Source organism: Notechis scutatus, chromosome 5, assembly GCF_049901735.1.
Source record: "Notechis scutatus isolate UNSWTSFEM ecotype Mainland chromosome 5, rNotScu1.2, whole genome shotgun sequence".
Lineage (NCBI taxonomy): Eukaryota > Metazoa > Chordata > Lepidosauria > Squamata > Elapidae > Notechis > Notechis scutatus.
The window spans coordinates 116633365-116659731 of record NC_142013.1 but is presented as its reverse complement, the minus strand read 5'-3'; the positions used below and the strand labels follow the sequence as shown (position 1 = coordinate 116659731).

The 26367-nt window shown below is 65.1% G+C and overlaps 3 protein-coding genes across 3 annotated transcripts; 2 read left to right on the top strand and 1 right to left on the bottom strand.

The window, feature by feature from the left end:
- Positions 1–488: 488 nt before the first annotated feature.
- C5H11orf42 (chromosome 5 C11orf42 homolog) lies at positions 489–2783 on the top strand. The gene is given in 5 exon segments (XM_026688408.2): positions 489–560; positions 1400–1913; positions 1916–2054; positions 2056–2108; positions 2650–2783. Coding segments are annotated over 5 exon segments (912 nt in total).
- Positions 2784–3244: 461 nt separating this feature from the next.
- Positions 3245–9543, bottom strand: FHIP1B (FHF complex subunit HOOK interacting protein 1B). The gene is given in 13 exon segments (XM_087967473.1): positions 3245–3685; positions 3810–3972; positions 4057–4235; positions 4536–5441; positions 5587–5759; positions 5956–6022; positions 6025–6034; positions 6240–6407; positions 6624–6710; positions 7225–7383; positions 8306–8464; positions 8466–8921; positions 9077–9543. Coding segments are annotated over 13 exon segments (2964 nt in total). The 5' UTR covers positions 9218–9543; the 3' UTR covers positions 3245–3389.
- Positions 9544–18820: 9277 nt separating this feature from the next.
- CNGA4 (cyclic nucleotide gated channel subunit alpha 4) lies at positions 18821–25774 on the top strand. The gene is made up of 5 exons (XM_087967703.1): positions 18821–19206; positions 20506–20619; positions 21020–21126; positions 23148–24143; positions 25392–25774. The coding sequence occupies exons 1-5, from the start codon at positions 18821–18823 to the stop codon at positions 25772–25774; spliced, it is 1986 nt and encodes a 661-aa protein (XP_087823829.1).
- The last annotated feature ends 593 nt before the right edge of the window (positions 25775–26367 follow it).

Genomic DNA, 26367 nt, shown 5'->3' with positions numbered 1-26367 from the left:
TCCCAGGGGACTCTGACGTCTGCCAGAGTTGGCTGCGTCCAGGGCAGGGCCAGGATGTCGCCTCTAATGAATCCTTGGAAGGTTTTTGGAGTTTGGTTGGAGAATCATGAATTAGGGCGATTGCTGGAATCCTGATATCGAGTTTCACCTGGCCTTGGGGAGTCGGTTTCCTCATTTGTCCTACCTTGCAGGGCTGGCTCTCCCTCTGCATCCTTTGTGGTTGCAGCCAGCCTCCCCTACCCCCACCCGTGGCAGAGGAAGGTCACTGCTTCTCCTCCTCCTCCTCCCCTCGCCCAGATGATGATGCAAGCAGAGCAGCCTTTGTGACTTCACAGGCCAGCGGGCCCTGCTGCCTCCAGGACTCTGGGGGAAAACCCTCCTCCGGAGCTCCCCAACTGGCTCCCCCCCCGTCTCCCCTGGCTTCCCTTATGGCCCACCCTCCCACAAACACCCCAGACCCCTTCTGGGCCAGCCCCACAGCTGGCAAGATGGACGGCGGAGGGAGTCCAAGTCTCAAGATCAGCGAGGCAGATGCCAACTGGGAACTGATCCGGGACAAGGTGAGAGGGCAGAGCGGGCACCGGGAAGGGCATTGCCCCAGAGGGCTATGGGTGCAGCCTGGATGCGCATATCAGGGGCAGCTGGGGCAGAGCAGGGCCCCTTGGCCTGGATGGGGAGAGGCTCAGCAGCTGCAGGAAGGAGGCGGTTCCGGGGAACGGGGTGTCCTTGACAGGACAGCCCTGGACACCTGGGCCCCTTTGGTCATGGGGAGCTAACGGTCCCCTTAATCGATGGACATCTCTCCAATGAGGGAGGGAGGGAGGGAGGGAGGGAGGGGGAGAGAGAGATGTACTTGCAATTGGAAAGGACATCCCTGGGAGGAAGAGGAAGCTCGCTCAGGAATGAAATGGACTCCACGTGTCCCAGGATAACGCTGCAGGATCCAGTCTGGGTGGGTCACCAGGGCCAGAGAGGGGCAGTGGTGGGGCCCGTCCCCAGGGAGCTTCCCTCCATCAGAGGGTGGCCTGTCCTGCATGGGGGTTGATACGGTGCCTCGTGTGTGTGTGTGTGTCTTTAATTGATCTCTAGAAAGCCACTTTAGAGCCCAGGAGAGCCCAAAGGACGCCCTCGGTTAACGGAGAGAAGCTCCCTGAGGATGGCCTCCAGCCCGAGCCTCTCGGGTCCTGGTGACCCACCCGGATTGGATCCTGCAGAAAGAGCCTTCCTCCAGGCCAAACTAATACCCGGTTTGGCTAAGCTGGCCTTCTGGCTGCTGCTGCTGCTGCTGCTGCCGCCAAGGAGAAGGGGTGACCGAGCTGGGCGTGCAGCAGAACGGCCCTTCTGCTCGCGAAGGGCCGGGACGGCCGTGCTCCCCGTGACAGCCTCTGTCTCCCTGCAGGTCATCGAGGAGCGCTTCGGGCCCAGCGTGGTGCCGGTGCCTTTCCTGGAAGACGCTGCCTCCTACGACCTCCTGACGGTGCTGATCAAGAAGCCGCAGCTGGGGCAGAGCCTCCTGCGCCGGCAGTGCTTCCTGGTGCCCATCGGGCCCCTAGAAAGCCTGCTGCCCAGCGGGCCGGCCCCCAGGGAGCTGACCCACTGCACCCGCGAGTACAGTGCCCGCGTGAGGGGCGAGTCCCGCTACGAGGAGACACGGCTGGTGGACGGGGCACTGCGCCACATCCGCCTCTGCCTGGCCGGCGTCCACAAGAAGGTGGCCTTCTTGGCGCTGCGCCCCGGGACGGTGGCCCTGCGCCCCGACCTGCCCTGGCTGTGCTCCCAGCGCAGCCTCTACGTGGTGCATGAGGTCTTCTACGCCAGCAGCCTCTCGCTGGCCGTCACCCAGGACGCTGAGCACCGGCACTTCGTCCAGGAGGCGCCCCTCCCGCTGGCCTTCGCCTGCCTCAAGTTCGCCCTCAGCCACAAGGCGTGCTGGGCTCCCAGAAGCCCATGGGCCGCAGCCTGCCCACCAGGGCAGCCTGGATGAGGACGGCCATGCTGGAGGCCTCTCCCCCGGCCCGAGCCCTGGAGGCCCCCTGCCCAGGGAGAGGGAGACCATGGCCCTGCGCAGCGATGGAGGGCCCTGGGCAGGCCCCTGAGGACGGTGACAGGTGAGGAAACGGGAGGCCCCACCCCCTCCTCCCCAAAGCAGGGATGGAGCCACTGTGCTCCACCCCCACCCCACCCCAAAAAGCTAAACCCAGCTAGGAGGGCTTGAGGCTGCTTGCATGGCAGGCTGTGCTTCTGCCGGGGCAAAGGGCCACAGCTCCCCTTCCCTCCACGGTTATGGCCTCCCTGGGGCCCAAAGGACTTCTAGCCTGGCCAGAGAGCAAGGCCTCCCTGCTCACTCCCTTCCTGCCCCGGAGACGCCCATCCCCGCCCATGTACGTGGAGGAGGAGGATTGTGGGATCCTAGGAGATCTTGTTTCCTTGCAAACATTTCCTGACCCAACTAGGGAACGCTATCCGTGCTAGAGGGAGAGGGGCTTGCAAGGGGGCGGGAGGGATAAGCAGGCTTGGGAGAATGACCTCCCGTCCCAGTGACCAACTCGGATTGGAGGAGGAGGATTTGGGATTCTCGGGAGTGGGGGAATGGGGGTGGTTTCTCCCTGGGGGCTCCTGCCCCGACCCCCTCGTTCTGTGTCCCCACAGGGAAGTGGCCCTTCAAGCAGCGACGGCCCAAGCTGGGGTCCTCCTGCGGCAGCCTGGCTGACCCCGAGAGGCACTGCATGTCCCTGCCCCTGCTGCAGAGCATCGCGGCCGCCGAGAGCGACACGGAAGGGTGACCTGGACGGCAGCAGGCAGCCCCCCGCCCCCACCAGCAATAAATCGCCTTTTTCGCATGTAGCAATGCCCAGACTCTGGCCTGGCGGGGGGGCAGAGGGGGCTGTTCTCCAGACAGGCAGGGCTTTTTCTTCAAGGGGGCAGAGGACAAGGAGGCCCAGCCCTGTGACGGCTCCCGTCATGGATGCTTGGCAACTGAGTACTGGGGGGAGGGGGCTTCCACAGCACGGCTGCCCAAAGCCTTGTTGGGGAGTTGAGGTGCCCCCAGTAGGAAAAGAAGGTTCCCCCAAAGGAGCAAGATGGTCCCTGCCTTGGCTTAAGCTGCCCCTCCCAGAGGTCCAGGGGGCGGAGAGGCAGGAGGGCCGAGAGAGCTCTGGCCATGGAGACACCTGGAAGGGTCGGGGGAGGGTCTCCCCAGACACACTGCGGAGGGCAGGCAGAGGCAGCTTCTTATATATATATATATATATATATATATATATATATTGCAACAAACAATTTTTTCCCAGAAAAAAACATTCATTCCCAATAAATTAAAAAGGTCCATTTCCTGGTATGGAGTTTTAAAAACGGAGGGGCCCCCCCTGTGGGCAGGAGAGATGGGGGGGTCACTCTGGGGGAGGGTCCAGCAGGAAGGGCGAGGTGACGGCGTGGGCCTGGGCGATGGCTGCCAGCTCCTTCAGGAACTCGCTAAAGATGACGGCGCAGTAGACGGCGTTCTTCACCCGCAGCGCTTCGCTCTGCTTCTCGGCGGAGCCGCGGAAGAGGGAGCCGCCCGAGAGTGCCTGCAGCACCTGGCCTTCGCGCACATGCTGCAGGGCCAGCTGGGCGGCCTGGCGGGCCCGTGTGGGGCTGTTGGTGTGGCGCATGATCAGCTCCCCGATGGTGGGCTTGCGGCTCTTCACTGGCGGGAGAGAGGGCACGGGTCAAGACCGGCAGCCAGGACAGCCAGTGGACAAAGGCTGAGCCACCCCCCAACCGCCTCCAGGGGCCCTTTCCCCCCTTGCCAGGTGCCCAGGGTCGCTCACCGAGGGCCTCAGGGCGGCGCAGGGGGGGCAGGGGGTTGAGGGCGTCGGGGGCGTCCGGCCTGGCCCGGGCAATCAGGTACTTCCTGGCCTTTAAGAGCAGTGAGGGGAAGTCCTCCTGGCTGGCCGCGAATCCCTCGATTTTGTTCTTCACTGAGCCCAAGACCTGCCAGTGGGAGGAGGAGAAGCCAGGCCCTCAGCCACCTTCCCTGGGGGGTTGCCCTTCCCCTCCCCCCGGCCGCTGAGCTACCTGGAGGAGGGACTTGACGCTGGGCTGGAAGACCATGTTGGTGTTGAGCAGGAAGGAGCGCAGGAGGGGCTGCGGGTAGCAGGCGAGCTGAGCCAGCAACCCCGTCAGCAGGAAGTTGACGTAGAGCGAGTTCTGCAGCATGTTCTCCAGCTTGGCCAGCAGGATAGCCAGGAAGGGGCCTGCGGACACGGGTGGCCATCAGGGGGGAGACATGCCCCCCAGACCCCGGGCAGCGGCTGCACAGGAGGGCCCTAACCGATCCTGCCTCTTCGCTGGCCTACACCGGACCGGGGAGCCAGCCTGAGATGGGAGGAGCCCCCCCTCCGCTCCCCCCCACAGCCCTGGAGCCATCGTGAACTGGCCCACTGAAGGCCACCCAGGAGACCCCCACACACCCCCGGCCGAAGGACCAGGCAGCCGCTTGAGAAAGGACCCTCCCTCCCAAAGGCTTCCCTGCACGAGGCGGGAAGGAGACTCACCGGTGAACGGCTGGCTGGAAGGCTGCCCCGAGGCCCGGAGGGGGCTGCTGAGGATCTGGGAGAGGGGGTCAGCAGGCGGGGCGGGGGCAGAGCCCTCGGGGCAGGAGGCAAAGCAGTGGAAGGCTTCCTCTTCCTCCCGGGAAAGCGGTTCAGGCTCGGAGGGGGGCTCTTCCTCCGCTCGGCCCCCGTTGGCCATCTCGTCCTGCAGCTGACACAGTTCCTGGTGGAACTCCTCCACCGTCAGCGGCCCCCCATTCTCCAGAGGGGCCTGGCTCAGCCCCTCATCCGCGAGCAAGTCCAGGCAGGAGGCGCCTTCCCAAAGGTTGGCAGGTGGGACTGACCCGTTCTCGGAGGGGCCCTCGGGGGGGGCCCAGCGGCCCTTCTTGATGCCAGCATCCACGTGGGCCCCGTTAAGCAGAGGCTGCTTCTCTTTGGTGTCCGCAGGTGGGGCGGTGCTTGGCGGCACAGCGGCAGGGGCCACTTCAAGGCTCGCCCCCCGCTTTTTAGTCCGGGGGGAGGCAGGTGCGGGATCTGGCAGGGCCCCCTTGGGATGGACGGGCGCGTCGGCTGCCGAGGAGGCACCCAGAGGTGGAGCTAAGCTGCCGGCATTGGGCTCCTCCCCATCGTAGGGGGCTGACCAGACGCGGCAGGCCCGCACGCAGAGGTCGATGTTGAGCCGCGCATCCCGCAGGTATTCCAGGTAGTTCCCTTCCAGGTCCGAGGCCTCCTCCCACCTGCCGGGACGGTGACCAGGGCTGCCTGCGGGCGTCCCTGGAGAGCGGGGGGTGGGGCTGGGGGCCTCCGTGCTGAAGCTGGACTGGCGGCTGAAGAAGGAGATGCGAGACGGCGTGGAGGGCCTGGGGACGGTCACCACGGAGGAGGAGTCCAAACTGGGGCTGCCTTGGCCTGGGGAGACGGAGGAGGAGGAGGAGGAAGGGTCCAGCCCAGCCACAAAGCCCCGTCCTCAAGAGGAGGACCCTGAGCCCGACCCCAAGAGTCCCAGCCGGGGGGAGCCCACCCAGGGAGGCTCTTCCCACCCGCCCAGCCTCACCCTTGGACCAGGCTGCCCGTTCCTCCTCCTCCTCTTCCGGGGGGGGCAGGCTCTCCGGGCGGCAGCACTGAGGGATCAGCGAGAGGAACTTGGCAGCAGCCTTGCCATACAGGTCCAGCTCCTTGACCGCTCTCTTCTGGCTCAGCATGACGTGGCTGCAGGGGATCAGGTACCTGGGGGGGGAGTGAGGAGCTGTGGCGCCACCTGCAATGCCCTCATCCACAGAGGCCAGGCAAAGGAAGGGCTGCTGCCTGGGCAGCTGTTCTAAAGGGGGCAATTCCCCCCATTCCCCAAAAGCCCTTCCTCTTCTGGCTTCAGCACTGCTGGGGAGCCATTCGCTTCCCCCCCCCCAAAGAAGGCCCCCAGTACCTCAGCACCAGCTGCAGCAGGACGTCCTCGCAGTGAAGGCCGATCAGCGTCCGGAAGAGGCTGAGGAGACCATGCAGAGCTGGGGGCAGAAGGGGCGGAGTTAGAGGAAGCAGCCCCCCTGAACTAGGCAAAGGCCCCAAGCCCCCCACCCCCTCCTTCAGGGAGGGCCTTCCTGCAACCCTGAGCTGCTGCCCCTCAGTCCTGTTTTCGGCCTTCCCGTGCCCCTCACGGCCTTTCTGGTGGGGAAGCTGTGTGGGGGCCCCCGGTGCCCATGGCCGCCTCACCCGGGAATTGCTGGCGATCCGTGCCACCAGAGTGTCAAGGATGGTGCTGCTGTCGTGCAGGTGGAGCAGCAGGAAGCGCAGGAAGGTCTTCAGCAGGGCCGCCTCGCTGACGCTGCGCAGGAAGAGGTCCAGGTAGGCCGTGCTGGCGATCATCTCTTCGATGGACGTCTGGCGGGCAGAGGAACCTCAGCCAAGGCTGCCCCGCCGTGCCCCCGAGGCCTGCAGCTGGCGGGCACCGCCCTGCGATGGCTGGTCTTTGGCAGGAGCCCTGGGCGCCCCATCCCAGCCGCAGTCAGAGCAGCCGGTGCCCGGGAAAGGCAGCCCTGCCCTCCTGCCGCCAGAAGGCCGTCCGCCCTTCGAAAGGGGGAGGAAGCTCACCCTCACCTTGTGCAGAGCCGGGCCCATAACTGGCACCAGGAACCCACTGTGGATGTAATCCACCAACTGCTTCTGCACCAGCGGGTGGGCCACCTGCAGGGCAAAGGGGCAGAGTCAGAAGGAGCGCCCAGCCCGGAGCCCTCGAGTGGAGGAGCAGCAGCCCAGGGCTCAGCAGGTGGAATGAGCCAAAACGCCTCCCGGAAGGGCAGCGGCCCCTCCCACATCGGGGAGGGGACTCATCAGGGGACCGGCCCAATGTCCTACCTGCACGGGGGGAGCAGCAAGGTATGTGGGGAGCGCCCTGTGCAAAACCTGGGCGGAGCAGCATCCACAGAGGCCCACAGATGCGCAAAGGCCAGCCCAACGGAGGGGGCGCCTGGCCCCGGTGCACATGGCCAGCAGCAGAGAGACACCCCACCCCCCACCCCCTCTGAGCCGCTCCCGCATCCTTCCAGATTCCGCAGGGACGAGATCCCAGGGCTCCGCTCAGCTCTCCAGGCGGGACCTTCTGGGCAGATCTGTTCAGGGTGTTTGAGGCAGTTTCTGGATGCCCTTCTCCCCCCCATCCCCCCACCCCCCAGCTCTCCCTGCTGGACAGCGGCCTTACCTGGATGACCGCATTGCAAAACTCCAGGGAGTTCATGAAGAGGACGAGCGACGGGACCCCAATCCAGTCCTCCCGGCGCAGGAAGTGCCAGTCATCCCCACGGACCTCCAATTTGCGGGGCAGCGAGGAGTAGAGGGCGCTCAGTCCCGTGGCCAGGACCTGGGTGGGGATGGAGGAGGCCATCAGAATGGGGAGGGGGCCACAACCAGGACCTTCCACCCCCAGGACAGGGAAGGCGGCCGCAGGGAGCTTCTGCACGGCTGCATGAGGGCGGACAGGTGCGGCCAGCTGCCGGCCTGCGTCCCTTTGGCGGGTGGGCAGGCGGGCCCCCCAGGGCAGACAGCTGCCCCCTGGCCCTGGGAAGCAGCTTTGGCTTCACGGATGTCTGCCTTGCCCTGAGGCGCTCCTCACCCTCGGCCCCCCGATGAAGATGCCTGGGCTTCCCCAGGCACCCAAGGGCGTCCCTCTTCTTCCTCGCTCCAGGGCCCACCTGGGGCAAGAAGCTGCCCAGGCCCTGCAGGGTGTGCCAAGCGCCCCCCTTGCAGGAAGCACCTCCGCAGCTGAGTGGTCCAAGCAGCCTCTGACAGTTGGGCACAACCAAGCAAGCGCAGAGCCAGCACGGCCACTCGGCCAGCCGGCCCTGCCGCTCTGCCCAAGAGCCCCACGGAGGAAGCGCCGCCCAGACAAGGAGCAGCCTCTGTGCTATTTCTGGCCTAGCATTCTTAGTCTCTCCTCCTCCCTGCACAGCCTGCCGTTCCGGTGCCCACATTCCTTTCTAGCACAGGTTCACCACTCTATGGCAACAGCTCTGGGGGAGCAAACGCAACCGAAACCTCGGCTCAAAATAATGCAGAAGCCTGAAAAAAGAGTGGGATTAACGCAACCCCTTTGGGACAAAAATAAGAATTCAAACCATGCCACAAGGCAGGCGCTGAATTTGGAACGGAACCTGCCAGCCTCCTTTGCAAGAGCCAAGAGAGGCTCCCAAAGGCAGCCAGTGCCAACCAGAGCAACAGGGCCATGGCCCCTCCCCTGGGCCGGCAGGGCCAAAACCCCCGGCAGGCGATTCCAGCGGACTCACCGGGCAGAAGTAGGAGTGTTCGGTGATGTAGCATGCGACGGTCCGGCTGCCGGAGGAGACGGCCATGAGGAGGAGCAGCGCATCCCGCGCCTGCTGGCCCACGACCCCTTCGTGGTGGATGAAGGGGATGAGGAGGGAGAAGAGCAGCAGGTGGGGGGGGGCCCCGCCCAGAGGGGCTGTGGAAGAAGAGCTCCAGCAGCGGGGGGTCCCGGGCCACGGAGACGCAGAGCTGGTTCAGCAGCAGCACCAGGTTGCTCTCCAGCAGGGGCGAGGCCGGCTCGGCGCACAGGGCCAGCAGCCGCAGCAGGGGGGCCAGCACGGCCTTCTGGTGCAGCAGCAGCGGCTGGTGGGCCTGGCTGATCAGCGTCTCGAACAGCTTCAGCAGCTCCACCTTGCGCTCCTCAGGCACCTCCCGCTGCAGGTGCCAGCCCAGCAGGTGCTCCAGCACGCCCTCCGAGACCGCAAACTCCAGGATGGGCCCCATGGCCAGCTCGGCATGCGGGCGCTCCTCCGCCAGCAGGGTCACCATCTGGTAGGTGTTGTTGCGTACGGCACTCAGGTCATCCGCCGCCCCCGGAGCCACATGGGGGCCGCGCTTCTCCAGGATCCTCAGCACCTGCCAGGAGAGGAAACATGTCGGGCTGGGTCCCCCGACTGGGGGTGGGGGGAGGTCTCTTGCGCCCGCTGGCTGGGCTCCCGTGTGTGCTCCGATGCCCCCTCCTGCCGGCTGCCCAAAGCCGCTCACCTGGGCCACTCACCTGGGTCACTCACCTGAGCCCAGTGGTTCTTGAAGACCATCAGGCAGGTTTCAGGGTCCGCCGTCACCGGGCCCTGCAGGCTGGCGCCCCTGTTCGCCCTCGGCCCAGCTGCCGCTCGGGGGTTCAGTTTGCTCAGCCAGCTCATCTTCTCCATGGGGAGGGGAGGGGCTGCAGGCAGGTCAAAGGCGGCCTCCCGTGAGGCAGAGCAGCGGAGGACAAGCCGCCAGTCGCCCGGCTGGGGCACCCATCTTGCTACAGAGGCCGTGCCAAGCTGCAGACACGAGAGACGGAAAGGGGGCTGTGAGGGGGCGGAAGGGGACCCCCGGCTGCCCTGCAGAAGGAGCACCCTCCAGGGCTGGAGCCAGAACTCCGGACAGCAGACCCACCTCTGAAGGAAGGGGGCAGGTGCAGCTGGCAGGCAAGCGATTCGGGCGCCTTGGCCAGTGGCCCCAGCTGCTCCCGACCCCGAGGGGAAGGAGGCCCCACAAAGCCTTATGCTGACCCCACAAAGCCCCCCCGGAGAGGAGAGGCCCTCCAGTGGGTGTGGGTGTGCTCGCGGGGGGAGCGGGGGGCAGACGGTCCCAGCCCAGCCTTCCTAAGCTAGGACTCTCCTCCCTGGGGGAAGCCCAGTTTCTCTCCCACAAGACGCTCAGCCCCCCAAGCCGTTTGGGCCACCCGAGGCTGCCTGCTCTGAGGGGCATCCGGCTTCCCAGCCCCGGAAGAGGAACCGCGGCTGCTAAGTTCCCCATGAATAAGCAAAGAGGAGACGCTGGGTCCGTGCCAGGGAATTCCCTTGCCAACTGCCAGCAAGCAACTGCTGGGGCCCAAAACCCAGGGGAGGCCAGGGGTCTCCTCGGGTGCCAAGGAGAAGAGGAGGAGGCCCTTCAAGGCTTCCTCGCGTTCTGTCATCACAGGCTCGACTCAGGCTCAGAAACCACTTCCTGAACGTCGCTCTGCCAACGGGCAGCGCCAGAGTGGGCTGACAGTTAATGCCAAGCTTTGAAATGGCCTCTTGGCCCAGCTGGAAGGGCTTCCGGCTTCCCTCGCTCAGGGCACACCCCAGGTGGGTCCCTCCTGCCAAGGCAGATGCCCTCGGTGCCCACAAAACCACCCCAGGGAAGCAGGAGGGATTTCCTCCCCAAATCTGACATGGGGGCCGTACACAAAGAGGCCCGGGAGCCGATGTGCCCGTGTCCAGGAGCCGGGCAGCCTCCAAGCTCAGGGGCGGCTGAAAGGACCGCCTGACAACCTGCCAGCCAGCAGCAACTCCCTGGCGGCTCTGACCGAGGCCTCGGCTGCTTCCCCCACCGCCAGGAGGACAGTCCCGGCTCCTTTCACAGGCAAGCATGGCCCATCCGCAAGGAAAGGGGAGCTGGGCCCCATCGTGCGTCCTGAGCGGCTGCAGCAGGGAAGCGAGCAGGCTGGCTGTGACTCTGGGTCACCTCTTCTCCCCCACAAGGCCGTGCGCAGCCAGAGGGCCTGGGGACTGAAGGCCTGGCTGTGCATCCCAGGACAGGCAGGCGCCATGGGTGCAAGAGGAGCTGCTGGGCTCTGCCACCAGCAAAAACCAGGACCGGCTTCCCGGCAGCCTTCAGAGCAGTGCCACCGAGAGGGCGCCGTAAGAGGCCAGCCTAGGCCAAGGGACAGGAAGGATGGCAAAAGCGCAGCACCTGGTTGCAGATCTCCTGCGCTCTGCCCTGTCTCGCACCAGTCTCCCAAGAACCCCGGGCGGAGGGGGAGCACTTTGGGGGGAGTTTAGAAAGTGGAGCTGCCTGCCCCACCCGGTCAATCCGGGAGGAGAGGAATGTGGATGCAAACCACCAGAGCCGCCATTTCCAAGCAGCTTCTTCTACATTGATTGGAGGGAGGGGGAGCAGCGATGGGGAGAGGCTACGCAGGGGGGAGCTTTCACTTGGGGTTTTGGCGCGTGAATTTCAGTTCTGGCTTCGCACTCCTGAGCGTTTCACTTGCTTCTAGTCAGCCGTGCGTTTCCCCCAACCGACGATGTTACTTAGACCCTCCAGCTGGGGCAGGGCTGCCCTCAAGGGGGCCCAAAGAGGAGAGGCGGCTCTTCCCTGGGCTTCAAAGCGGGGGGTGGGGGGTAGGCTGGGACCCATGGCCCCCGTCTTGCAGGCCCTGATCCCCTTTACACCTCTGGCCTGCCCAGGCCCCGGGAGCAGCCCAGGGTCCCGGCTCCAGCAATCGGGCGAGGGGACCAGTTGGCACGAGATGCCCTTGGAGTGGAGACCAACCGGCTGCCTCTCCCGGCTCCGGGCAAGACCAGGAAGCTGCATGGCGGCTGCTGACCCAGGAGGGTGGCTTTAGAAAGGCCCCGTTGCAAAGCAGAACTCCTGGAGGGCCTCATCGGGGGCCTAACTTTCAAAGGCGCACTGATATATTTTTACACCCCTGTAGAAACACAAGCTCGAGGCGGAGGCTGGGTGCAAATGCTGCTCCTGGGGGTCTCCTTCCAGCATCTCATCCTTGAGCAGAGCCCCCTCCATGCAGAAGACCCCCCCGAGGAGGCTGAAAGGGGCCCTGGGCCTCAAGTCGCTGGATCACAGGAGCTTCTCTCATGCACCCAAACGGCCACAAATGCCAGGTTCAACTAAGCTCGAGCTGAGAACAACACCAAAGACCCCCCAATCCCTTAAAAGGATCCCTTGTTTTGAAACACACACACACACACACACCCATTATTCCAAAGAGCCACATCCAAACCCCACCCCACCACAACGGGAGGCAGGGAGGCAGGGAGAACTGGTGAGGCCTCTGGATTTACAAGCCTTCCCCGACATTAACAGCAAAGTCAGTTTCTCCTGCAATCTGGATGTAAACAGAGGACTGAAGGGGGGGGTGGAGGTTGCTCACAGCCAGCAGGATAAGCAGACCGGTCCAGGAAGGGCTGCGATGCCCGGCCCAGAGCTCACCCACAGCAGCCACCCGGGGAGCCAGGAGAAGCCCTCTGGGGGTGAGCCGAGGGACAGGCCCATCCCTGGATTTCCCAGGCCACGAGAAAGAGGGGCTGGCCCAAGGGTGCTGGGTGGGGGCAGCCGCGGGCCCCCAGGGATGCCGGCCCATAGGAGGTTCCCAGCACCCAACAGCCGGGCTCCTCCTTAGGGGGCCCAGCCCTCCTCCCGGACCTGCCCCCCACCTCCTTCCCTGGCTTTCCCTCCCCGGGTCAGACCCCGTCCCTCCCCAGCAGGGGCTTGCAGAAGGGCTGGCTGGAGCCCCCACTGAGACCACCTCCCCACCCCCAACACGGGGCAGGCGTCCCCAGCACACTCACCCGCTGCCGAGACAAGGAGGCGGAAGCAGCGGCTTGGCCGTCTCTCTGGACTTTGCCCCTTCCGAGAGCCGGGCGGGCACTGCCAGGAGCCCCGAGGAGGCAGGTGCAGTCCGAGGCAGGAAAGTGCCCCCCGACTGGACATGAAGGTGTGGAGAGCCCTGACCCAGGAGCCAGAGGGCAGCGGGGGGCACCTGCTTTCCGGCCTTGCAGGGAGGCTGCAGCAAACCGCAGCTCAGCCGGCCACCGTGCTCGGGCACAGAAGCTAGGACCCTAACTCTTCCCTGGGGCCCCACCCCACCCCAGCCATGTCCAGAGCCTTCCCACACGGGCCCGGTCCAAACCAGCCGGGCAGGGGGCTCTTGCCAAGGGCAGGCAGGGGGTGGCCCCACCCAGGCACTGGGACAGAGGAGGGAGGGCAGCCCTGCCCAGCATCGGCCCCCAGCCAGGAAGGGGCTTTCAACCGGAGCCGATGGCTGGGAAAGCCCACCTGGTGGTGCCCGCTCCCTTTCGCTTGGCCCCATCACCTGCTGCCTGGGTTATACTTTCTAGGAAGGCAGTTAGGGATGTCCACCTGCACGCAAGGTGAACGTTAACCAGTGCCAAGGCTGAGGTTCCCTGGCACCCAAAGGCCGCCCATCCCTCGACGGGCACCTCTGAGCCTCGGAGGCCTCATTCGTGGCCTTGGCAGGCACCTTCCCCACCCCCGCCCATGCCAAGCGATTCCCAGGAGACCCTCCGTCTGGGCCAGCCGTCTGGGATGGCAGGGAAGCCTAAAGCCCACCACGGCCCCCGCCTCCTTTGGAGCTGCTCCAGAGACCAGGTGAGATCAGCAGGAAGCAGGACCCCCAGCAGGTGACCCAGCCAGCCCCCTCCCCACTTTCTCTACCCTTCCGGCTGGTGCCCTTTGGTCCCCTCCCCCACCTGAGCACTTCAAGGCAGCAAGGAAACCCCACAACTGACTCTGCACCACCACCGGTGGGGCTGGGGGCTGCAGTTCTTCCCATGGATGGGGGGGCACGAGGATGATGCCTGGAGAGGCCAGACCCCACTGGGGCTCCCCCGATCCCAGGCATCAGAGCAAAGCGGGAGGGGGTGGCCAAAGAAGGACCCCACAGGGATGAAGCCAAGCCAGTCGGGGCTTCTCCTCCCTTGGCCTGGCTAAGGCAGCAGGGCCCGGCAGTCGGGGGGGGGGCTGGGTTCCTCCAGCAGAAAAGTTCAGGGTGACCAGGCCGATCCGGTCGTGTCCCGCCCCCTCCTCCGGCCCAGTCTGCTCTTCAGGGCTGCGGTGCCGGGGGCGGGAGAGGAAAGGCTGCCCAGGGGAAAAGGCCCGCCTGAAAGAAGCCGAAGGACGGGCAGCTCTCCACCGAGGAGGCTTGTGGGGGGGAGGTGGGCAGGGAGGCCGGGCCAGCAGCCGCTCCTCTGGGAAGGACTTGGGCCTTCTGGAGCCTCCCCGGCTGAGCTAAGCCAAGGGGCTGAGGCGGCTGCAAACAAAGCCACCCGGGCAACGCACCCAGGGCAGCCTCGCTCCTCTCTCCCTCCTCCTCCTGCTGCTGCTGCTGCTGCTGCCCAGCATCGTCTGGGGGCCCCGCCTGTGCTGCGGGGAGCCCCTCCGGCAATCCGAGGTCCCTCAAGGAGGCAGCGGGACCTTAAGGGCCACGGCGGGAGACGGGGGAGGCCAACTGGAGGCCCCCGGGCAGAGCGAGAGGCCCCCGGAGCCCATTTCACCCAAGGCTTCTGCCAGGAGGTGATGCCCACTGGGGCCCCCTGACTGACTGGCAGGCCCACCTGGAGGCTGCAGCCACACACACACACACACACACACACACGATGGCATCGCCAGGGTTCCCACTCCCAGCTGCGCCTGTGGGACACTTCCTGCCTCGTTGGGCAGCTCAGCTCTTCTCCCAAAATTGCTGGGCTCCCCTTGGGTGCAAGTCCCCTCAGGTCCCCCCAGGCAGAATCTGAGGCTTGTGGGGCAGGAAGAGGAAGAGGCCAGTGTGCCCCAACAGCAACCACTGCTCTCCCCCTCCCAGCAGAAAGCCCCCCAGGCAGAAGCTGCCAGTCCCCATCTGTGTGTGGGGGTTGCAGGAGCAGCCTAGCCCCCACTGCAGCATGCAGCCCCCGAAGGCACCGGCAGAGGTGCCACAGCTTCCCCTATTTAGGGGCAGCCCCACGAGCGGAGCCAAACCTGTAGGCGTCCCCAGGAGTGGAGCTGCTCCTGCCCACAGCCCAAGGTGAAGTCAGAACCTGCAACCTTCTCCTCGGCCAGGAACAGACTTGGAGGGGAGGGCAGCAGAGGGGTCAAAGGGCAAGTGACCAAGGACTCCAAGCAAGAGGAGCCCCACAAGAGAAGCCAGGCCTTTGCCAGACTCTGCAGCCAGGGGCTTCTGGGGCAGGCCCCCCCCCAGCTGCTCCTGGGCTTCCAGCTCCCCCCTTTCCTCTCCTGGGCTTCCTTTGCACCAGCTGTGCAGACGGGCAGAGCAGAGGGGCAGCCACAGGTCTCAGGAGGGCTTGCGGGGGACAGCCGCCCTTCGGCTCCTCAGCAGGGCCCTGCCTGCCCCTCCACACGGCCTGGAGGGGCCCACGAGGGGCAACTTGACCTCCAGCTGCCTCCTATGGGGGGGCACAGCAGCAGCGCCCCGCCTGGATCCACCCACCGGCTGAGCCAAGGAGAAGCCACATTTTCGCAGCCTCTGGGCTAAATTTAGCTGCTTCTGCAAGGCGCTTGCCAGAGGGGCCGGCGACCTTGGGAGAAGCAACAGTGGGAGGGGGGGAGGCATGGGTAGTGCTGGGAGGGGAGAGGAGCAGGGAATCCCCCCAGAAAAAGAGGGGGAGAGAGCAGTGCTCCAAAGGAAGCCTCAGGGATGGTGGCCTACACTTTGGGGGTTTCCACTGCGACTTCAGCCCACCCCCACCTCCACACTGCCTCCCCAGAGCAGCCCCCATCCTGTTTCTCTGGCCTCCAGGAGGAGACCCCCCTTTCTCCAGCTTCCCCCTCCCAAAGAGCCCAAGCCATAACTCCCCAGATCATGTTCTCTGCCCCTCCCCAGCATAGCCACCCATGGGGGGAGATAGGGAGACCTCCCCCTCATCTGAGAGGCCAGCCAGGGCATGTCCAAGCGCTGGCCAGACCCCCCCGCCGTTGCAGAAGGAGGGCAGCCGCCCAGAGGCCTCCCTAGGCGGAAAGCTCCCTCTGCGGCCAGGAGGACGGCCGGCTGCCCGCCCAGACGATGCCCGGGCCGACTGCGGAGGGCTCTGCGGCCAGAAGGCGAGGCCAAGAGGGGCAATACCCGGGCAGCGGCGGTTGCCTGGCAGCGGGCGCCTGAGCGCAGCCTGAGGAGCGCAGCTGCCGCGCCAACGGAGCCGGCAGCCCCTCGGGAGCCCGTTGGCAGAGATGCCGCCCTGCCGAGCTCCCGAGGCCGCCACAGCCCCTCGGCTCTCCCCCGCACCGGCGCCAGGCCTCCCAGATGGAACTGATGGAGCCTCCGGAGCGAGAGCCGCGGAGGCCCGCGGGGGCAAGAAACCCACCCCAGGCGGGCCCGTCGCGGAAGCCCCCGCACCCCAAAGCCTGGCCGAGAGGCACGGAGGCTCCCTTCCCCCGGGGCCCTCTCTGCAGCCGCCTTCTTTGCAGCTCCGGCCCCAACGCGGACGCCCCCCACTCGGGCGCAGGCAGCCTCGGCGTCCCGGCTCCCCTCGGCCTCCCTGTCCCGCCGCGATCGGGCGCGAGCAGGCCGCAGGCGATCCCCAAAGGACCAGGCTGCCTCTTTGCGGTAGGACGGGCGGGAGAGCGGAGGGAGCTGCCATCGCCGCCGCCAGCCCGGAGCCCCGGCAGGGAAGAGACCGCCGCCGCCCGCGGGCGCCCGGTTGCGCCCGGCGGGCCCCTCCAGCCCAGCCCGACGGGGGGTGAGAAGCAGTGCCAGCCCGGTTTGCAGCCCCGCCGCCCCCGGGACCCTCGGCGGGCTCCCCAGCAGCAGCAGCGCCCCCGACCCAGCGCCCGCTTACCCGTCGGGGGCGGCCGGCGGAGCTCCTGTCCCGCAAGCGCTGCAACTGGGGGGCGCCAAGGAGGGGAGAGGCCGGTCAGTCGCGCGGTCGGCTGGGCGGCGTCCCGCTTGCAGCCCCCTCGCCCGCGCGGAGGCCGGCCGGGCGCTGCTGGCAGGCCCGGTCGGGGAAGGGGGGGGGGGGGCGGCCGGGGATCCCGAAGCCCCTCCCCGGCCGCAGGAGGCGGCCTTACCTGGGTGCCGCCGCCGCCGCCGCCGCCGCCATTTTCCCCGCGCCGCCGCCCGCGCAAGCCCCGCCCGGCGGGAGGAGTCCTCCCGCCGCAGTCTCCGCCTCGGTCCGCCCCCACCTGCATGCCCCGCCCCGCCGCGGCGGAGGCTCTCGGCACGCGCCCTGGGACCGTCCCGCGGGCTCCGCGACTCAGCCGCCCAGGCTGTGCGGGGCCCGAAGACGACGCTTGGGGTCTCCTTCGAGCAGGCCCGACTCGCTGCCCGGTGGGCCTCCCGGGTCCCAGCCTCTTGCTTGGGCTCCTCCCTCGGCTGCTCCTGTTTCGGTGGCCGCCTTTGGGTGTCGCGTGGATTGTGCGGCTCCGTTGGAGTCCGGGGGGGCTCCAGCTGTTCCTGCGGTCCGTGGCCCTGGAGAGTGGCGGAGGCCCAGTGGACAAGACCCGCAAGAGAACCCCGCTTTCTTAAGCGCGGCAAGGTGGCTGGATCCACACCACGCCTTAAAGGGGGGTCGTTCTTATCCAGGGCTCAACAGGCAGCGGTTCGCCTGGCACTTTGCCAACCCAAGTGTTGCCTGGAGCAGCTGCCCTTCTCGGCCTGGGCCCTCCTGAGGCTGGGCTGGGGAAGCAGGCCCCCCATGTCCTGTGGTCTAAGGAAGCAGCCCTCGAGACTGCATCACACCAACTTCCCTCCCCCAGGAGGCTGGAGAAAGGCAGCAGCCCCAGGCCTTTCTGATGCAAGCCCCCCAAAGCCTGGGCCAAGGACATCCATGGTCAACGTGGGGGGCGCTTGCTACTGGCACCTGGGAGCTGCTCTGCTCAGGCAAAAAGAAGCCCCCTCCCCCCAAAAAACAGATGCAGCCTTTGCTGCTCCACCTGTTGACTTCCACTTTGCTGGGGGAGGGGGGGGCTTCCTTCTTGCACCCTTGAGTCTTCCTTGTTTCCATTTCTTGTTATAGCCCCATGGAAGGTCCCCCCCCCAAGGCAGCTGCCACACAGGGGGCATCTGCCATCCCCTGGAGAGAGATAAAAAGAGCCCCCTCCCCAACCTCCAGCCCTGATGCAGGGGAGGGCAGGGGGCACCTCTAAGCAAACGTCCAAGGGCAGAAGCCCCCACCTGTGTGGCCAGGCTGTCCCCAGCCATCGCCCAGGAAAGGTGGGTGGCCCCAGGGGGATCCGCACCTGGGTCTGAAGGCTCTGCTGGAGGAGGGAGGCGAGGAGCTGGGGCTGCTCCCTGGAGGCGGCAGGCGGATTGGACGCAGGGAAAGGTTTGCGGCCCAGGGGCTCTTCAAAGGGGGGGCTGGCCGAAGAGAAGGGACTCTGATCCTGAGCAGCCAAGGAGCAGCAGCCGCCCTGGCCACCAAAGGTCCGAAGTGCTCCTTGACCTCCTGCCAGGCCAAGGCGGGGCTGAAAGCGGGGCTGGCGTGAGGTGGGGGGTGTACCATAAATGCAGGGCAGCCTCTCTGTCCCTCCAACAGATCCAGAAGAGGATTCGCGGCTCCTCTTCTGCTAAATTGATACTGGGGGGCGGAGGGGGCATTTTGCAGACTAGAACAGCGTGGCAGGAAACCCCCCTCACGCGCCTGGTGGTTGGCTGGAGGGGGCCGCTTCACTGCGTGTCTCCTGGGGGCATCCCTGAGCCCCTCCCAGGACATGCCCTGCAGGCAGGAAGAGCCCCCCGGGGCCCCACCCCCACCTCTTGGTTCCGGGACTCCCCCTGGATCCCAGCTGAGAGGATCAGGAGCAAGTCCGGGGGCCCGACTCCCTTTGCAGACATGGGTGTATTATGTATGCGTACATTATGTGTATTGTTGCATTTATGCACCTACTTTCTCGTCTCGCTCCGTGAGTAGCAGCAGCCGAAGCTGCCCCCGATCGTGCTGAGGACACACAAGCGGGTTTTGTTTGCCCGATTGGGCGTCCCCACGTGCGAAGCGCAAACCCGACTGAACTCGAGGGGTTGCTGAGCGGATCCCGGCTCGGACTGCGGGGCGCGGGCAGGGCTGGGTCCCGACAGCCCGGCAGAGTTTCGGTCGGCGGTGACGGCGGGGGACACGGACTCCCCGCGGAAGGCCGCCCCTTCGATCTCGTGCTCCGGCCTGCGCGCTCCCGGTCCCCCCGGATCCCGCCGCCCTGGCCCGGCGCCGCCACGTCCCTGATTGGGCCGTTTAGAGTCGCACCTGCCGGCGGGGTCCCGGGGAGCCGCGTTGCCACGGGCTGCCTGGCGCACAAGCCGCCCGCATCGCGCCATGAACGGAGTGGCTCCAGGAGCCCGGGAGGGGCTAAGGCCGCGCCCCCGAGACCGGCGCCCCCAAGGCCCCGCGGTAAACGGGGGCGGGGGCTTTGCCAGCGCGCCTGGGACCAGAGCGCGCGGAGGGGGCTGGGGGCGAGCGGGGAAAGCCCTCGGGAGCCTCCGCAGAGCGGAACGCGGGGGGTCTCGGGGGCCCCGGGGGCTTCCCCAGGAAAGGGCGCGCCCACGCAATGCGGCCACGCACCTGCGACCCTTCCGCCTGCGGGCCTCGAGCGGCCCGCCCCCGGAGGGAGCCCGGCGCTTTCCTGCCACGCCTGTGGCAGCCGGTCAGGGCGAGGCCGAGCGTTTTGCCTGCTCTCCTCCTGGTTTTGCTTCGGATTGGTGGTTAGCCATTAGGTGGCTTATGCCGATCGCCTGACCTGCAGAATAGGCAGCCTGGGTGGTTTTGGGGTGCGGGTGGCACGCAGACTGGCACCTGTTACTCCCTGGGAAGAGGAACAGAGATCCTGCCAGTCCTCTGGGGAAGATGGCAAGGCCTGACCTTCCCCTGCAACACCCCTGGGCAGCTTGGCACACAGGGCAGTGCCACGGGCTCCCCCCTCAAAATGTGTCATCCCCAAAAGTTTTGGGGGGCTGTTTACTCCCCCCTGGCACTGGCCAAGCCCCCCCCCCACAGCATCAAAGAAGCCGAGGGGTGGCCTGGGGGGGTGGCCTTGGGGGGGCTCAGCTGTCCACAGGCAGAAAAGGACCCACTCGGGTCAGAACTGCCGCCCTGTGGCAAGGCCTCCCTCGGCCCCAGGGCCAGCTGCTCACCCAATTGACAGCGCGTGTTGGGGGGGAATGGGGGCTTCCCCAGCCTTGTTTCCTACTGGCCCACCCAACACCCCCAGGAAAGCCTCACAAGCAGAGCAGGGGCTCTGAGTGGACGTGGCTGGCCAGACACCCCCCACCCATGGCAATTGTTTGGCCTTGAAAGGGGAGGGAGAAGAAGCAGCTGGCAGGGCCAAAGGGTTGTCCCTCGCTTGGGGGGGGGGCTCTCATCTTCTCCCCCCAGTTGGTGTATTAACCATTAAGCAGACTAAGCAGGTGCTTAGGGCACCAGGCCCAAAGGAGGCACCACAAAGTTGAGAAAGAAAGAGAAACAAAACCAGTGAAGATTTCTAAAGTATCTTGTGTGTAAAGGGGGCACCAAGGTTTGTCAGTGCTTAGGGCACCAGTGAGCCTTAATCCACCCCTGCGTCTCCCCCTCCCCGCGCTTCTCCAGGGTGGCCTGCTGCAGTCCAGGTGGCTCCAGCCCCCGAGGAAGGCCCCCGGGCAGAGGGAGGGAGCCCGTCTGCAAAGAGCAGGGCTCCCTTGGGGACAACCAAAGGGGCCCTCGGGACAGTGGGGCCCCAGCCAACGGGCACAGCCGCATCTTCAGGCCCCACCAAAAAGACAGGAGGGTTGGGGCCAGCCTCACATGGAGGGGGCAAGATGTTCCAGAGAGCAGCCCTCCCTCCTCCTGCACCCCCCAGCTGGAATAATCTGGCTGACGGGAGCCGCAGTGATGCCACCTCTGCCGGCCCGAGAGGGTCAGGCCAATCCCAGGGAGGTGAGACGGACCCCGGCACGAAGGGCTTTCAAGGGGATCACGAACTGCACCTGGAATGGCGCCTCAAAAGAGCCTCCCTGTCTCCCCCCCAGGAAGGGCGCAGGCGGTGGGACTCGCATCCTGGACCCCTCGGGAGACAAATATTACTGCTGGCTGATCCTGATGGGGCCGCCCATCCTTTACAACTGGGTCATCCTCATCTGCAGGTAGAGCACTGGGGGGCGGGGGGGGCAGGGGGTCTGCGCACAGGAGCTCCTGGACTGCCTCCAAAATCGGCAGAGGGCAAGAAACTCCCAAGTCAACTCCTCCACTTGGAAGGGGGACATTTTATCAGTCAAGCCAGGAGCAGCCAGGAAAATTAGAGGTGTGAAGGCCCTTCCATGCGGGGGAGGGAGGGAAGGGGCCGCCGGCCTGGAGCAGGCGGGGTGCCCCAAGAAGGCACAGCAGGGGACAGGCCTTTGTGGGGTCTGGGGGAGAGGATGGCTGCAGAATGGAGAGGCGGTTCAGCCAGGGCGGGGGAATGGCCACTGCCCAGTTCCCTGCCTTGAGTTGGGGCAGAGCTGGGGGGAGGTGGGGTCTCCACCTGTCTCCTCCTGTCCTTCCCAGGTTCTGCTTCCCTGGACTGCAGCAGAGGTACCTGCTGCTCTGGCTGGCCTTGGACTACCTCTGCGACCTGCTCTACCTGATGGACATCGTGGTGCATTTCCATACTGGTTAGTGGGGCAGAAAGACACCCCCGGAGTCCAACGCTGCCCAGAAGCTCCCAAGAGGACGAGTGGGGTGCAGAGTCTGGAAGCAGGAGAACATTTGCAGCTTGGGGTTGAAATGAGGGGGGGTCCTTGGTGCTCTCTGGGCTGGGGGCTTTCCTTGCAGGTGTTTCATTAGCCAGAGGAGGCGACAGCATCAGTGGTGCTGATCCTGTTACCTAGTTTGGGTAACGAAACACCTGCAAGGAAACCGCCCCCCCCCAGCTCAGAGAGCACCAAGGACCCCTCCAAAGTCTGGACAGGCTCCAAATTCCTGCCTGGGGGGATGCATTACAGCCTCTCTGTCCTGCCCAGGAGCACCGAGCCCTTTTGGCTGCCCAGGCTGACAGTTCACGAGATTCTGGGAGATTTGCATCCAAAAGGAATATTAAACACACACTCAGAAGTTACAAAAGTATTCAGCTCTTTCTCTCTCCCTCCCTCCCCCTCCCCCCCCCCTCTCTCTCACACACACGCCCCCCAGGTCTTCCAGAGTGGGAGATGGTGGGCGAGGTCCCCAAGGACAGGAGCCGCAACAGAGGAGGTGCCCTTCCTGGGTCTGACAGGAGGCCCAAAGGGGCCAGGCTGAATTGGGCCCAGATCCCAGCTGGTGACCAGTGAGGAGACTCGAGCGTAGCTCTGCTAAACTCTCCTCCCAGCCAGGTGCTCCAGGTGCTCCAGGGAGCAGCCCGTGGGAAACCAGAACTCCCAAGGCCAAAGTAGAGATGGATTAGGCCTATTCATTCTGGCACATCGGGCGAAACCCGGACTCTGGAGACCCCACCCAATCCCAGGTCCAGAGTTCTTCCCCCATGACACACAAGCATCACCAGAGGTGTGGATTCAGCCGGTTTGGACCGGTTCTGGAGAGCCGGTAGCAGAAATATTGAGTCGTTTGGAGAACAGGCCAACCCCACCTCTTCTCTGCCTCCCATTGAGTCCCAGCTGATCGGCTGGGTCTCCTTTGGTTGCCCTGCGCAGGAGAACGGAGCTGGAAAGCAGGTTAGCGGGGTGGGGAGGGAAGGGGGATTTTGCAGTAACCTTCCCCTGCCACGCCCACCAAACCACGCCCACAGACCCTATCATTAAAAAAATGGAATCCCACCACCGGGCATCCCATGCCCCTTCTCCCCTGGTGGGAACGGCGTCCTTGGTTCACAGAGGAAAGAGTGTTGTTCTGGCTACATACCACCCCCCGTCCCTCTACTCCCCCTCCCTTTCCCCTCCACTCGAAGAGGGCTCCAGGGCTGACCCCCAAGCCCTGCACGGGGAGCCAGAGGGAGGTGCTGGGGGCTGCCCTCAGAGCCCTTCCCCAGGGCACCCTGGTCCCCCGAAGCCCACAGCTGCCCTACCAGCCAAGGCCCAGCTTCTGGGTCGCAGCTGAGGAGACCAAGAGGACCACAGGTGGAGGGAGCGTCCAGACTGGCACTGCCCACTATGGAGGGAGCAGAACGCCATCCCGCCTGGGCTGAGGATGGAGGCCATCCTGCTCACGTGGTTCTACCTCCTACCAGGGGCCAGGAGGGAAGCCTCCCCAACGTGCTGGGGACCAAGGCAGCTCCTGTCCCGTGGCTTCACTCGAGCTCCAGCTGAAGCCCCCCCGCCTTCTCCCCTCCTCCACCCCAAAGAAGAGGTCAGGGGTTGGGGAGGGTCCTCCAGTCCCCCTGGATCAAGGCAGGCAGTGACTCCCTTCCTCGGAAGGTTGGTCACTTCCCTACCTGGACACCCACGGAGGCCCAGAGGGGCCAGCTGGGGCGCTTCCCTGGGCAACTCCTTGGCTTCTCCTGGCAGTTGTGCCAGAGGCTGCTCGCAGGACCGGTGGCTGGGGGGGGACTTCCTTCTGAGGGAGCCGCTCATGGGTAGCGGACCCCACAGCAGCCGTGACTGGGAAGGGGAGCCGCTTCAGTGGGGACCTCAGATGGGGCAGCAGAGTGGCTCCTCCGGCCCTTTGCCAAGCGCCTCTCCCATCCGCCCCCCTTCTCTGCCAGGCTTCCTGCAGCAAGGCTCCCTGATTCTAGACCGCGCCCAGATTTCCCGAAGGTACCGCTGCTCCTTGGCCTTCCTGTGGGACTCCCTCTCCGTGCTACCCACTGACCTCCTCTACCTGTATGTGGGGCTGGGGAGCCCGGCGGTCCGAGCCAACCGCTTCCTGCGGAGCCACCGCTTGTTTGAGGCCTTTGACCGCATCGAGACCCGCACGGCGCACCCCAACTCCTTCCGCATCTCCAAGCTGATGCTCTACATCTTCGTCACCATCCACTGGAACAGCTGCATCTACTTTGCGCTCTCCGACTACATTGGCTTTGGCACGGATGAGTGGGTCTACCCCAACAGCACCCTGCCCGGCTTCGACCGGCTCCTTCGCCAGTACCTCTACAGCTTCTACTTCTCCACCCTCATCCTGACCACGGTGGGCGACACCCCCATGCCCCAGCGGGAGGAGGAGTTCCTCTTCATGGCCATCGACTTCCTCCTGGCCGTCATGGGCTTTGCCACCATCATGGGGAGCATGACATCCGTCATCTCCAACATGAACCACGCCGACAAGGCCTTCTACCCCAACTACGACCTGGTGAAGGACTACCTGCACTCTCAGCAGATCAGCCAGCAGCTGCAGCACCGTGTGGTTGACTTGCAACAGCACCTGCAGATGAACAAGAAGATGACCAACGAGGTGCAGATCCTCCAGCATCTGCCGGAGCGCCTGCGAGCCGAGGTGGCCATCAGTGTCCACCTGCCCACCCTCCGCAAGGTCCAGATCTTCCAGAGCTGCGAGCAGAGCCTGCTGGAGGAGCTGGTGCTCAAGCTGAAGCCGCAGGTCTACAGCCCCGGGGAGTACGTGTGCCGGAAGGGGGACATCGGCCGGGAGATGTACTTCATCCGCGAAGGGCAGCTGGCCGTGGTGGCGGATGACGGTGTGACCCAGTATGCGGTGCTGGGGGAGGGGCTGTACTTTGGAGAGATCAGCATCATCAGCATCAAAGGTGAGGGGAGGGGGAGGGGAGGGACCCCCAGGAGAGACACCCCCCCAGTGGAGAACTCCTTCGAGGGTTCCTTCCTTTGGCGGTTGTTGGGGTTCTCCATCAGTGCAGGGGTCCCAGGTGCTGCTTTTCACTGACTGGATGGGGAGGCATCTTCGGAGGATATGACGGTTGAGAATCAGGGAGATAGCCTGGAGGGAAGTTTGAAAGAGCCACCCCATAAGTAAAGGGGGCTGAAACTTCCCTTAAGTCTTGGGGAACATTTGGGGGTGGCTCAGAAAGACCCCTCCCTGATCGACTGGCTATTGTCAGGCGTAGCCCAAGAAGGATGCAAAACACTCCAGCCAAGTTCAGTTCGCGATTTTCATGCACTGTGTAGACAGAATCTTGCCAGACTCCACGCTGGCTACTCTCACTCTTAACGGTTTCTTACCTTGGGAGATCCTCGGCTGCCCTAAACCTCTTCCTCTTCACACATCCAGCTCCAGACTGTGCTGTCTCTTGCCTCGCCCCCCGCCTTCCCTGAAATGCACCCCTCCTGCCTGGAAACCCTCCTACGTTACTGGGGTCCTTCACAGGTCTAAGAGGGGAGGGGAGGTAAAGCACAGAGAGGCCTGCAAGGTTCAATCCTCACTGCCTCTCTCGAAGTCTGCTCTTCCCAGGTCTGTGGAGGTTCTCAGTCATCCGGGTCCTGGTTGTCCCAAAGGTGTTTTCCCCCCCAAAAAATGGACTTTCTGTTGTTTTTTCTTTGAAGACATTTTGCTTCTCCTCCAAGAAGCTTCTTCAGCTCGGACTGGATGGGAAGGAAAGGATCGACAGCTGGTTGTTTGCATCCTTTGAGGGGGTCATTGAGGCCACCTGGAGGTTTGCCTGTGTCGAGATAGAGGACGTTGTATCCCTCGCCCTCTGTCGAGAGAGGGCTGTTCAGTTTGGACCCAGGTGGCCTCTCTGACCCTTCGGTCAAGCCCGTGGTCCTCTCTGTGCAAAAGATGGACTTTGCCGTCTTCCCCAGAGCGGCCTTGGTCTTTTCAATGCAGGTGGAGGCGGCTGACTCTTGTCCTGATCAGGGTTTGTTCTCCTACGTTGCGCCAGGCGTTTGCGAAGTGGCGGTTTTGTTTGCCCGATCTGCATGTCTGCACACGGCTCACTTCATTGTGCTGCATAGACCAGGTTGCTCAGGTCTGTGCAGGACAATCAGCCGCAGTCTTAGCGTATGCAGAAGCCTCTCCCCACTCTTCCTGCCCCCCCCAGGGAACCAGTCTGGCAACCGCCGTACGGCAAATATCAAAAGCATCGGCTACTCAGACCTCTTCTGCCTCTCCAAGGAGGACCTCAAGGAGGTGCTGGCCGAGTTCCCCAGCGCCAAGGTGTTGATGGAGGCCAAGGGCCGGGAGATCCTGCTCAAGATGAACAAGCTGGACGTCAACGCCGAGGCGGCCGAGGTCGCCCAGCAGGAGGAGGAGGAGCGGCGGATGGCAGCCCTGGAGGACGGGCTGGACGCCCTGCAGACGAAGCTGGCCCGCGTCCTGGCCGGGCTGGAGTCCAGCGCCTTCAAGATAGCCCTGCGCCTCGAGCACCTGGAGTGGCAGGTGCTGGTGTGGGGGGAGGGGGCGGAGGAGGGGGCCGAGACTTAGCTGTCCCCCTGCGCCCCTCCACCGGCTGGCCTTGGGGCTGCAGCTTCTGCCGGGGGATGAGCCTCCCACTTCAGATGCAGGGGGCAGGAAGGGAGGCTGGCCGGAAAGCAACTGGGGGGGGGGGAGTCCCAACCCAACAACCACATCCCTCCTCCCTCCCTCCATGCTTTCCTGAGTGGGGGTGGGGGTGGCAGAGAGAGGGCACAGAGTCGCCCCCAGGCTCCCGTATGGGGTCTTGGGCAGCCGATGAAGAGGCCGTGCCTGCAGCCTCAGGGCCTTTGTGGAATCATAAGGCTCACAAGGGGCCTTGGAGGTCAGCTAGATGGTGACGTTCCCGATAGGCGGCCTCTCTTCAAAGGAGAGTCCACCAGCCCCAGGCCCAGCCTCCTCCACCGTCCTGGCTGCCATCGCCTGCCTGCCTTCTGGACCAACTGCCAAGAATTCCTCCCATTCGTTCTAGGACAGCCCTCAAATACTCACCCCCTGCCCCCCGTGTCCAACCTTTCTGGTCCCTGGTCCCTTTCCCTGCTCCCAGAGCGAGAGGGAGGCCGGAGGTCCAGAGAGGCCCCTGCATGCCTGCACCTGGCAGGTGA